General features: G+C 43.4%; 4 protein-coding genes across 4 annotated transcripts; 3 read left to right on the forward strand and 1 right to left on the reverse strand.

Moving 5' to 3' along the window:
- Window positions 1–1,053: 1,053 nt before the first annotated feature.
- LOC134191771 (uncharacterized) lies at window positions 1,054–5,559 on the reverse strand. The gene is made up of 5 exons (XM_062660393.1): window positions 5,555–5,559; window positions 5,335–5,501; window positions 5,192–5,264; window positions 4,900–5,026; window positions 1,054–1,591 (listed from the first exon to the last, which is right to left on the reverse strand). Exons 1-5 carry the CDS (start codon window positions 5,557–5,559, stop codon window positions 1,562–1,564), a joined length of 402 nt encoding a protein of 133 aa, XP_062516377.1. The 3' UTR covers window positions 1,054–1,561.
- Window positions 5,560–6,892: 1,333 nt separating this feature from the next.
- LOC134191772 (uncharacterized) lies at window positions 6,893–8,459 on the forward strand. The gene is made up of 2 exons (XM_062660394.1): window positions 6,893–8,350; window positions 8,394–8,459. The coding sequence occupies exons 1-2, from the start codon at window positions 6,893–6,895 to the stop codon at window positions 8,457–8,459; spliced, it is 1,524 nt and encodes a 507-aa protein (XP_062516378.1).
- Window positions 8,460–8,462: 3 nt separating this feature from the next.
- On the forward strand, window positions 8,463–10,223 carry LOC134192299 (uncharacterized). The gene has a single exon (XM_062661021.1). It carries the CDS (start codon window positions 8,474–8,476, stop codon window positions 10,052–10,054), a length of 1,581 nt encoding a protein of 526 aa, XP_062517005.1. The 5' UTR covers window positions 8,463–8,473; the 3' UTR covers window positions 10,055–10,223.
- On the forward strand, window positions 10,135–11,256 carry LOC134191773 (uncharacterized). The gene has a single exon (XM_062660395.1). The coding sequence runs from the start codon at window positions 10,135–10,137 to the stop codon at window positions 11,254–11,256; it is 1,122 nt and encodes a 373-aa protein (XP_062516379.1).
- The last annotated feature ends 239 nt before the right edge of the window (window positions 11,257–11,495 follow it).

The following is an 11,495-nucleotide window of genomic DNA, read 5'->3' on the forward strand; positions in this document are numbered from 1 at the left end:
CGCTATGACAGAATGGTTTAAACAACACCATCCGCCCCGCACAGCGAAAGTCTAGAGCACATACGAAAACCAGCTTTCGGTTAGATAGGTACAAAAGAAGCAGCACTGATTTTCAGCGAACAAAACACGATTTCATGCACCTACAATGTTTTGGGCTTTCAGAAGATGACACTATTGATGGAGCAAGCATAATGTTACAACCTTTGCTCTCTAGACCTCTAGTTCTTTGTGCAGCTTTTGAAGTCGTAATGAGCCTATGGAAGGTTTTAATTAATTTAGGCGTGGCATAGGTAACACCAGAGCCAAAACAAAATTAGATGTGGGAAAACATGAACGTTACAAATGTAGCTAGATTAGGCGTTGTTTATAGGTGCTAAACCCTCACGTACAACAAAAGAAACAGCTCGCCACCGATTTTCCAGCTCACAACAATCTAGACGTCTGGTTGTTTTGTGCAGCTTCTCTAGACGTCTGGTTGTTGTCGTAATGGGGGAAAACATGCACGTTTCAATGTAGGTCAGGTTGTCTCGAAGTGCTGGAACAAGCCAAATGTTACAAGTCGGGTAGCCTCGACGCTAGGCCGGCTGGCCATCTTCGCCTTACGTGATGAAGTAATGCTTGTGATCATTGTTCTGTTTGTTGGTGGGAAACATATGTTACAATGTAGAGCAAAACAAGCAGTTCACCACCGATTTTCCAGCTCACAAGAATGTAAAAGTCTCGTTCTTTGTGCAGCTTTTCTAGGCGTCTCGTTGTTTGTGCCGCTTCTCTAGCTAGACGTCTGGTTGTTGCCTCGTAGCAGATACCAAACAGAGAAAGGTGGAGCCTCATGATGACATCACGTTCGTCTATTGGTCGGTAATGACACCACTTCTCGTCTATTGGTCAGAATAGCTTCATTTGCATCTGCGCTAATCGAGTATAAATAAGGTCGGTCGCGCGGTCAGTCGGTCGAACGATTACTAGACCCTTAGCCCAGAAACCCGGGCCTCGGGTAACCGGTGCATGCGTAGCACTGCCGCTATAACCAATAGAGTTATGTTGCCTAGCAACTGCCCACTACTTGTATCATATTCAACATTTGGGGTAATTGACATCTCATCCAAAGTTATATAGACAGCAAACGCGTTCCTCATCATGCATTTCCTTTACTTTCATGCCTAGGTAGTCAAGTACCTGGACTAGAATACCAGGATTGAATGACGCCGTCTCCATTCGTCGCTGTAGAGTTCACACAGATGGAAGTGGATAGTTTCATCAAAAGAAGATTGTAGCCAGAAGCACCACGAGCAAAACGTAGCTGCAGCGCTTTCTTAACAGTAGTCGATGTCCACTGAACCACACGCATCGATCCCCTTGATTTGGCTTGAAGCTAGTCTTGCCCAAACAACTTGGAAATCCTTGCTTCTTATCTTCAACTGTGCAGCAAAAGAGTTTCCTTCTCTCTCCTTGTCTTGTGCAGCTCTGCCTGCAATTTCCTGATTTCTCCTTCAGCTGGGACACTCGTTTTGTAGCAGTGTGGTCGGAAGAAAGGAGCTCATCATCACTTACTGCCACCTCATCACTTCCTGTTCTGCTGCATCCATTTCAGCTGTTAGGCAGTGGACATCAATAATACATCTTTTAAGATCATTACCAGTTTAATTTATTCATATTTTCAACTTGCATCCCCCAACAGTTAGCTGTGCATTCTCACATTATGCGCATGTACTAAGATTTTATACATACCTTGCATTACTTAATCAATTAATTATGACTATCATTATGTTTGTAAAGAAACAAAACTACTAGACACGCGCATGCCCTCAATTTCGCTAGATAATGACTGTTCCGGTTGCGAAATAGCGCTGTACGCATGGTCTACTTGAGCAACAGATTGTACGCCACTCTTCACTGTATGCTTTTCAGTTCTCTTCATGGGAGATTTTCTAACAGCACAAACTCTCCTGTGGGAAAAATGGTTGTAATTGCATTTGCTCTTCAGCTTCCCATCAACTCTCAAACTCTCAACTGCGACTTTGCAAAGTGCACTTTGAAAAACAAACGAACGAAGAAACAGACAGACCCTAGACAACATCCGGAGTTTATAAATATACCATTTACAAAAGGTAATGTACATACATGTAGATCTATGTTGATCGCATGATAAAATAGTGACAAACGACCAACGCACTACAGAGTCTGTCCGTAAAATGTTTCTGTTTATCGATATTGTGTGTGGTGAAGCGACGGTTGGAAGTGCGAGTCGAAAATGGGGATGTTAGCAAACTTAGAAATCGAAAATAAGAAATACAATCTTAAAATTAAAATTTTAAATGCTAAATTTTAAATTAGAAATAAGAAAATTAGAAATGCAAATATTAGAACAAAAATTGAATGACCCAATTACCCACTGACCAGATCAACACGCCTACTAGTGGAGCGGCCTGTTCATCTTTTTTCTCCTGGTAGTTTCTGCAAAACAAAAATTTTTCTGCTTTCTGGTAACTAAGAATACGTGCTAAATCCCGTCCTTCTATGTGTCAGTCATGCTAGAATATACCAACAATCGAACACGAAGTTGCTTCCCAACAGTCCAGCAATCAATATTCTGACAACACGGTCAGTGCACGTGACCACGTGATACTAGCTTTCTGCATAGTAGGACTATCGCTAGAACTTTTCTTCTAGAACACCGTCCGTTTCTATCCGCTGCTTCCCACTTTCACACAATAAGTCAAACATTTCTGCACTCGTTCAATGTTTGTCTAGGCCACCGTTGACGATAATCAGCAGCGCAAAGTACACGTGGTCAAGCATGACAGACCGCATTTTCTGCATACTAGTAATGTCTCGCCAAATCGCTACAATTCAACTTGACAAATCAAAATTTACGTCGAATGCTTTCCACAATCAATGCATAGAATCATATCACAAAGTTTCTGATTATTCTGACGTCATCTCCAAATTTCAAAACTCGACCAAACGATCGATTTCTGACGTTTCGATGACATGCTATCACTGCTGCTGGTAAAAATTAACGTTGAATGGTAAATAGACATAAATGTAAATAGACATGAAAAATGTCACGTAGAAATACGTTGTATATATAATACGTTGTAAAAACAATAAATAGTAAATAGTAAATAGTAAATAGTAAATAATAATAATAAATTGAATAATAATATTTTGTAATAAAACCCATTTGTTGTAATAAAGCGGCTATTTAAAAGAAAGTTGTTTTTTGACCGGACGGGACCGGTATGCATGTCTTAATTGCATGAGGAACAAACCAGGGAAATTTGCCAGTGATAGCGCATAGTATAGCTACGAATATCACGAAAACTTCGTTATCTACATTTTAGTTATTTTACAACAGTATTGAACGTAAACCAATGATAACAACTATACAAAAAATAAATTATTATGTTCTTGCTCCTTTTTATTATCTAAAGCTACACACCATGTCGAAGCTATGTCCTTTTTGCTGAAACAGCTGGCACAGATTTTGTTGTAGCCAATAAGTCTTCTTTTGTGAGAGTGGTTCAAATCTGACGACATAAGGTCGTCGACTTCAAGTCTGCCTATTAACTTGTCTTTGCCTGTTTGTAGAATCAAACTGCACAAGCTTGCATTCATAGCTTTTATTTGACTTTCCTCGATCTCGTTTACAGCTTCTTCAATGGCGCTGTCATCGTCAACACGATCTTCATATTTTTCATCACTGATAGAAAATTAGACATAATTTCTTTTCGTGAAATTCGTGAATAGTCCGTAAAGTTTAAAATAAATGTTATCCGTCGGTACAGACTGGCAATACACTCAAAGAAAGATTTTATCTCTGCAGGATCACTGGGTCGTGCTTATCCACTCTCGCATCCATCTCTCGCATGAGCTCGTCCAAAGCACAGCGTCCAAAGTCGTTGGGGCTATCAGCTGGTGTAAGCCGGTAAGCCTCATCCACAAAAAGTACGCCGTTTCTGCTTTTCTGAATCACGGACCTATTCTCTTTCTCTGTGTGTCCGACAAATTGTCCCATCAAGTCTGACTTTTGTATCTCTATCAGTTTTGGAGACTTAGTGACACCGATGCAGTACAAAATATCTGTAGAAAGACATTCCCATGCATGCACAGTCATTCGGTTATCTAGAAAAGATAATATCTTACCTGCCATAAGTCTTGCTACTGTTGTCTTGCCCGTTCCTGAATTACCGAAGAAAGTCATATGTGGGGCAGGTTCTGGTAAGACTAGCATTTCTGGAGCTGACCGCGCTCTAGAATATAGTACTCCCTTGGCAAAGGCTTTAATTTCAACCCTCAGCTTTGGCATTCCAATTATAATTAAAAGTTTTTTGTTGATTTTGTCCATAGTAGACTGAAAGTCTTTTATAAGATAACGACAGTTACACTTTAATTAAAATTTATCTCATAACTAGAAGGGAACTAACCAGGGGTCGCTATCATAGTTTTGCAAATTCCTCATAAATTACTCAATTTTAAAAAACTAAACTTTATTTTGTGTCCAAGAGGATGATAAGCAGCACCAATTTTTAAGACTAGGAGTTTTCCATACGTTTGTATGTAAGCAATATTATTATACACGTGCGATGAATTTTATACTTTTCAAGCGACATTTGCTTTCAAATATTGTACTTTCAACAACTCTTACTTTAACAGAAAACCCATGCATTTTAGGCTGCCTTTCGACGCCATTTCTACTGCAACATCAGTAATTGTGAGTGATAACTTTCTTAGAACTGACTGAATTAACCTGCAGCAAAATATTATTATTCACTAATAGACTGCAAATATAAAATATGGCATTTTCTCACCTCAAGGTGAGTTTAGTTTACTGAGGCACCGGGCTGGTAAACTTCACTTGCCTACATTTAACTTTATTTGATGTACAGCTAGACAAACCTGTAGATCTTTCTGAGGTTTGCTTGTTAACATTTCTGTCTGCGTTACTGCAGTCTTCACGTCAGACGAGAGGACTTCGTTTTCTTGCTTTTTCATTTCCTCTTCAAAATTTTGCAATCCAGTCAATCTAGAAATATAGAGTCAACGTGACACGTGTCTTGACACTGAGTGCCTGAGTTCTCAGACGAAGTAGCCAGCTGATTGCATAACACCTACGCGATCCATTAATTAAGGTGCAATTCTACGTAGCTAGCTCATAGTACGATCAAGCAATCACGAACGAGCTACTCACTTTCTTTGTTTTAAACCGTAAATTTGACTTTTCTCTAGTAACCTTCCGCGTTTTGTGTTGTTGCTCATGACGTCTGAAGTAACAAAATTGATTAGTACATTGTGTTGACACTTCCTTACTCCAATTATTACAGTGCGACTTACTGGCTACTGCCAACAACTTCAGAAGGTCGCAGTGATTTGGAGAAAAAGGTAACACAACCGGTGATCCTGCTCTTGCTACTTTTCTCCGACTTGATCTGACATCTGGTTTCCATTCATCATCATGTTTTGGAGGACGAAGGCGCCTACGACTCTTCTTCACTTTTTCACTTGGTGAAAAGTCATCAATATATGATCACGGCGGTACATCTTACCACAGAACCACATTACCCAATCTTTGATTTAAGCCTTGTAGGATTGCTCTTGTTTGAGAGTTTTGAAATTTCCTACATCGAGATTAAAAATACAAAATCAATACTTGCTTTAAAGTTTTAAACATTGTCTCATACACCTACGTCAAACAATTTCCAAACGACGATGAAGGCCAACCAAACGCACAACAGCATCTAGTGAGTTTGTTTACGACGACGTCAACCAAGACAAGAAACTTAAAAGGGCACGTTTACTTACCCGAGTTGTGTTGTATAGCAGTTATGGCAACTGGAAGACGAGCCTGACCGCAGTACAACCAGCACAGTTCTCGCTTTGACAACGGTCCTTTGGCAACCTTGCTGTAGTCTGCATTGGCAGGTGTAACTACAAGACAACGTCATTACTCATTAATTGTCCTTTGCCAGTAGTAGTGACAATGTGCTCTATTGGCTACCTAATCGGCCGAAACAGTGGCATTGCTCTTCTACTGTAAGATTAGCCGCAACAGTTCTTGACAAGTTAGACTTCGGCAGAGGTGGGACTGGTGACGTAGCGTAATCGTAGTTGAAAATGTCCTTGTAGATTGAACTGGAACAAGCCCCCTAAAATGTTTGTCATTTATGTTGGCAAGATGAATATGTTGTTTCGCATCCAGTCTTTCACTATTGAACTCAAGATGCTAAGACGCTGGAGAAACAAGCAAAGACACGCGAACGTCATACAGCAAGCAAGCAGCCTCAATATAAATTGTGTCTCCCCAACAACGATCCTTTTTCAGTTTAGCAAAATAGTTTATAAATATGTCTGCAAGCCGAATTTGTGTGATGTGCATGGCGTCGTTTTCACTGTCTGTGGGAGTTGTCTCCATTGCTACTACCGCTTCCTGAAAGGTTTCTCGGTGATTAGCGATGAAATTGACAATTTCTTCCCGAAAGTCTTCTGTGATAGTCAAAACACTGCCCTAAAGTAACTGAACGAGAGCTTCAAACAAAGTTTCCGTCGCAGCTGTTTTCAAGCTGACACGTGTTATCATTAGCAGCCATCACAGCTATTACTTTCTCAGCCTGCTCCTCGTCTTTCGTGTCCAGCCATGACAAAAATTTGACAAATTCTACAGCCAATTGAAATGATATGTCTTGACAGCTGTTTCCAGTAGCTTCTTCAATGCAACACACACACACACACACACACACACACACACACACACACGAGAGGAGAGAGAGAGAGAGAGAGACAGACAGACAGACAGACAGACAGACAGACAGACAGACAGACAGACAGACAGACAGGTGTAGCATCCAAGACTTGAGGCCTTGTTGTTTTCGCCTTGCTTGTCCGTTCTCTGGCAATGTCTTCTGCCGAGAAATGTCCATACGAGTCTTGTCATGTTTCGGACACACTGAAGAGAGTTCTGTGTCATATCCGCGATGCTCACGACCCGAATCTCCTCCCAGGGGATTTCATCGCTCGCCTGAATCTTCTTCAGTGCTCATTCTGCAAAAGATGGTACTTGAAGTTGAAACAACACACTTCTCAATGCCGTTCTCGGAAATCCGTTTCTGATGGTCAACGGTCAAGTCAGGGCCATACTACACTCGGCGCATCGTCACCTCCTGGAAGGAACGTCCGGAAGACCCTTTCTGAGTTGCCGCCGTCTCTTACAGTGCCGGATTCATTCTCTGGAGATTCCGCTTGTCATAATCCACCTCAGCGCGTGTCCCTACAGGATGCCCATGCTGACCTAGAGACTGCAGCCTGGAACATTATCCGGGATCTGCCCTCGGATGCCATTCTCAGGGCCATTCCCCCACGGGTTGTACAAACTATCAAGCCTGCTGCACGAGCACTCTTTCATGACTGTTGTGCTGTGGCCCTTCGAAAGATCCATGACAATCCCGGTGACGAGCTAGCATGGAAGCTGCTCTTCCTCATTCCACGCATGATTCTCACGCCTATGGTCAGGGGAGGACGTCATGGCTTTCGTGACGTCAAAGTGAGGTATCAGAAATTTCTCAGTTGGAATTGGTCGGATCTACTTCAGCTAAATGGATCAACTTCAAAGAAGACGCCTCGTTGTAGTGATGAAGCACGGAGAGCCGCTACCCTGAGGTTGGTGAGATGTGGAGAGCTTTCAAGAGCTTCCAGGTTGTTAACCAGCAAAGGCCTAGCTCCTGCCTCAGAAGATACCACAGCAAAGCTGGCTTCCAAGCACCCTTCCAGAGCCACGGGGTTGCATCTTCCTTCTTTGTCTCAAGATTCAATCAAACTGTCAAGCTCAGCGCTGTTTGATGCCATTAGACGAGCTCCACGGGGTTCTGGTGCAGGTCTCTCAGGCTGGCGCTTCGAGCATTTGAAAGTTCTACTTGAAAACGAGCTCACAGCAGATTGTCTTTTTTCCGCTTGTTCGGCTATTGCTAGAGGCATATTGCCTGCTGCTGCAGTAACCCTCTTTTCTTCATCTCGGCTAATTGCTCTGCCCAAGTCCAATGGCGACATACGACCTATTGCAGTTGGTGAAGCTATACGCAGGTTGACAGCTCGAGCTATATGTCAACAAAAAAAGGAACTGTTCTCAAGCTTCTTCTGCCCCATCCAGCATGGTGTGGCAACCGAGTGTGGCACTGAGCTGATTGTCCATCACATTGAGCTACTCCTCCAGCACAATCCCGACTGGGTTGTATTAAAATCTGATGTCAGAAATGCATTCAATTCCATCAGCAGACAACAGATGTTGGAGCAAGTGGTCGGGTCATTTCCAGATATCTTGAATCATGTAGCTCAGATGTATGGGAGGATCAGCCCATTGGTATTCATGCAAGGTATCACTCCAGTTACAATCGAATCTGCAGAAGGGGTCCATCAAGGCGACCCGCTGGGGCCAGTTCTATTTGCCACTGCCATTCATTCTGTTCTAAAAGATCTTCAGGAGATGCATCCGAAGGTTCGTATCTTGGCATACTTGGACGACGTCTTTGTACTGGGTCACCCTACGGATATTCAGTCTGCCTTTCAAGATCTGAAAAAGTCTTTTTTTGCCATCAACATGATCATTGCAGATTCAAAGTGTGAGATCTACTGCCCTTCTACACGTGATCCTGTTGAAGGCTTTGACTGCATACCAGTCACTGATGATGGAGCCATCTTTCTTGGAGCACCCGTAGGCACACCTTCATTTGTTGCCTCCTCTTGCTCGAACATCGCAAAGTCAAAATTCTTACTGTGTAACGAACTTGTTCAATTGGGAGACATACAGAGTGCCATGCTCTTGTTGAGAGGCTCTCACGTCCCTTGCCTGAATCACTTGGCACGCTCAGTTCGTCCTGAGTTGCTCACACAAGCAGCTTCAATTCACGACTCTCAGACAAGAAAGACATTTTGCCATCTACTTGGGTTCAACGAGATTGAGGACATGCCTTGGCGCCAAGCTGTTTTGCCAATTAGACTTGGTGGCTTTGGCATGACTTCGTTGGCTTTTGTGTCGCAGCCTGCCTTTGTTGCATCCTGGGCTCACGCCATTGTGGAACTGCCTCTTCGTTTTCCAAGTCTCTTTCCAGCTGTTGACAGCCTAGTTAATTCAACTACTGGGGCTCTTAATAACGCCCTGACCCAATCTGTCCCTGATGGAAAGCATATTTCCGAATATCTGACATCTGCAGGCAAAGTTCAGCATCAGCTATCCATGTCATTTGCTCGCTGTGAGGCAGAAATCTTGTTCACAGATGCACCCACAGCCCGAGATGCTGCACGACATCGATCTACAAAAGGAAAAGGAGCTGGTGCATGGCTGAACGCAATCCCGACTTCAGAAGTGCTCGCACTAAATTCTTACGAGTATCGTTTAGCGTCCTTGCTGAGGTTGGGCTTGCCCATTCCACTTTCTGACTGGATGACAACATGCAACTGTGGTGCCTCCCTGGACAGCAGTGGGTACCATCTGCTAACATGCAAAACCGGTGGAGGGCCAGTTTGGTCGCACGAATCGCTTGCATCAGTCTGGTCTGATTGCCTGCGGGAGCTGCACATCCATCATCGAAGGGAACCGAGGCATCGGTATGCCAATTCCAATGACCGGCCAGACATTGTAGCCTTCGACTCAGACTCTGGGTGCAATGTGGATCTGGACATAGCTCTAGCACACCCATGGAGCTCGGACATCTTCCCTAGATCTTCGGAAACAGATGGCGCCGCTGCTGAGAGAAGAGAGGAGAGAAAAAAGTCAAAATACGAGAAGGATTGTCTACCAGGTGGAACTGCTGTCAGTCTCATTCCTCTGGTTATGGAGCATTTTGGACGCTGGGGTGTCATGGGAAGAAACTTCCTGCAGAAACTAGCAAAGAAATCATGTGACGAAATTGGTAGACCAAACGCTGCAGAGTTCCTTGACTTTTGGCGAAAAAGATTCTCCCTTCAGCTGCAAAAATGCAATGCCAAAGTCATACTGAGGAAGATGGCAAGCTTGTCAAGTGACACAAGTAGCGCTAAGTACTCAACCCAGTTCTTTAGCCACTAGGCTGACCTGGGTTATCTTTTAAGTTAAGTTGTTACTGTTTTTTAGTGCTTTTTCCTGTGTACTGTAGCACCTAAAACATTATGTCATTGCCTAGCACTCTTTGTATGATAGATGAATGTTTGAAAATATATGTGAAAGACAGACAGACAGACAGACAGACAGACAGACTTGCCTCTGGTTGGGCTCATTCATTCCATGTGCTGCTGGATCGATTTCCAACCCTACAGCCTTTGGTAACCTCAGTAATCAATGAAACAACATCATCAATAGCACAAGAGAACAGCATTAGTCATCACCTACAGCAGTCCCTGTGTCCAGGTCAGGCCCTATCAGATCTCCTCTGCAACACCAAAGGGCTTCAGCACAATTTGACTGAAAAACAGACAAAACTCAAAGTTCAGGACATGATTGAAAGATCTGCGACCAAGGATGCAGCTCGTTTGAGATCTCTTCAAGGGAGGGGATCAGGAGCCTGGCTAGATGTCATTCCCAGCTCAAGAAAGCTTGCAATTTCCCCTGGATTGTTCCGCCTGGCAGCTTTATTGAGGTTGGGTATGCGTTTGCCATTGCCTCTGTCAGCAACCTTATGTGATTGCGGCACAGCCTTAGATCCTGAAGGATATCATCTGATTACTTGTAAGACAGGTGGGGGACCAGTTTGGTCTCATAATTCAATAGTCTCCGCTTGGTCCGAGTGTTTGAAACGCGTGTCTCTTCCCCATACCGTTGAGCCAAGAGACTGTTACAGCAGCTCTCAGTCCAGACCCGATATTACCGTTTATAATGCAACCGACTTTAACGTTGAGCTCGACATTTCCTTAGCCCACCCATGGAGCACCGACATAATTTCAGTCGCAGCTACAACTGATGGATCTGCTGCTTCAAAAAGGGAGGGAAAGAAGAGAGAGAAGTACAGCAGAGAGACTCACACTAGTGGGGGTTCTCCATGCCTAATTCCACTGGTGTTTGAGCATTATGGCCGCTGGGGAAATGCAGGAGAAAAGTTTCTCCATCAAATCTCTCTGCGATCACGAGATGATGACGGCAAAGTGAACTCCAGCGAGTTCAAGACTTATTGGAGACGATTAATGTCCATTACTTTACAGTGGTGTAACAGTATGGTTTTGGCGAAGAAGATTGACAGAATAGTGTGTAGAAATGACTCCGTAGCTGGTTTTTACAGTTACCAGAGTGTACGTTAAGCTTTCATTTCATGACCCTTTGGGTCATTTTTCTTGGACTCATAGATAGTGATTTAGCGTTGACTGTAATAGCGTTGATGTTTACCAATAGATGTTTTTGACAGACAGACAGACAGACAGACAGACAGACAGACAGACAAGAACTTTCATCAATTCTTGCAAGACTGTCAATCTAAGAAAGACATGGCCAGAGTGATCAGCTGTGGAGGGCCTACTGCTGGCTGCTGGCTAGACGCAAT

The sequence above is a fragment of the Corticium candelabrum genome, chromosome 16 (assembly GCF_963422355.1).
Source record: "Corticium candelabrum chromosome 16, ooCorCand1.1, whole genome shotgun sequence".
Taxonomy (NCBI): Eukaryota; Metazoa; Porifera; class Homoscleromorpha; order Homosclerophorida; family Plakinidae; genus Corticium; species Corticium candelabrum.

Excerpts from the sequence above, each read along its gene's own strand:
- LOC134191773 (XM_062660395.1), top strand. The coding sequence starts at position 10,135 with ATGTCATTGCCTAGCACTCTTTGTATGATAGATGAATGTTTGAAAATA.
- LOC134191772 (XM_062660394.1), top strand. The coding sequence starts at position 6,893 with ATGTCTTCTGCCGAGAAATGTCCATACGAGTCTTGTCATGTTTCGGAC. Across the intron at positions 8,351-8,393 it reads ATGGGAGGATCAGCCCATTG|AAGGGGTCCATCAAGGCGAC; the intron begins GTATTCATGCAA and ends TCGAATCTGCAG.
- LOC134192299 (XM_062661021.1), top strand. The coding sequence starts at position 8,474 with ATGCATCCGAAGGTTCGTATCTTGGCATACTTGGACGACGTCTTTGTA.
- LOC134191771 (XM_062660393.1), bottom strand. Across the intron at positions 5,265-5,334 it reads GAAGTTGTTGGCAGTAGCCA|ACGTCATGAGCAACAACACA; the intron begins GTAAGTCGCACT and ends TTGTTACTTCAG. Across the intron at positions 1,592-4,899 it reads AACCTCAGAAAGATCTACAG|CTGAAATGGATGCAGCAGAA; the intron begins GTTTGTCTAGCT and ends ACTGCCTAACAG.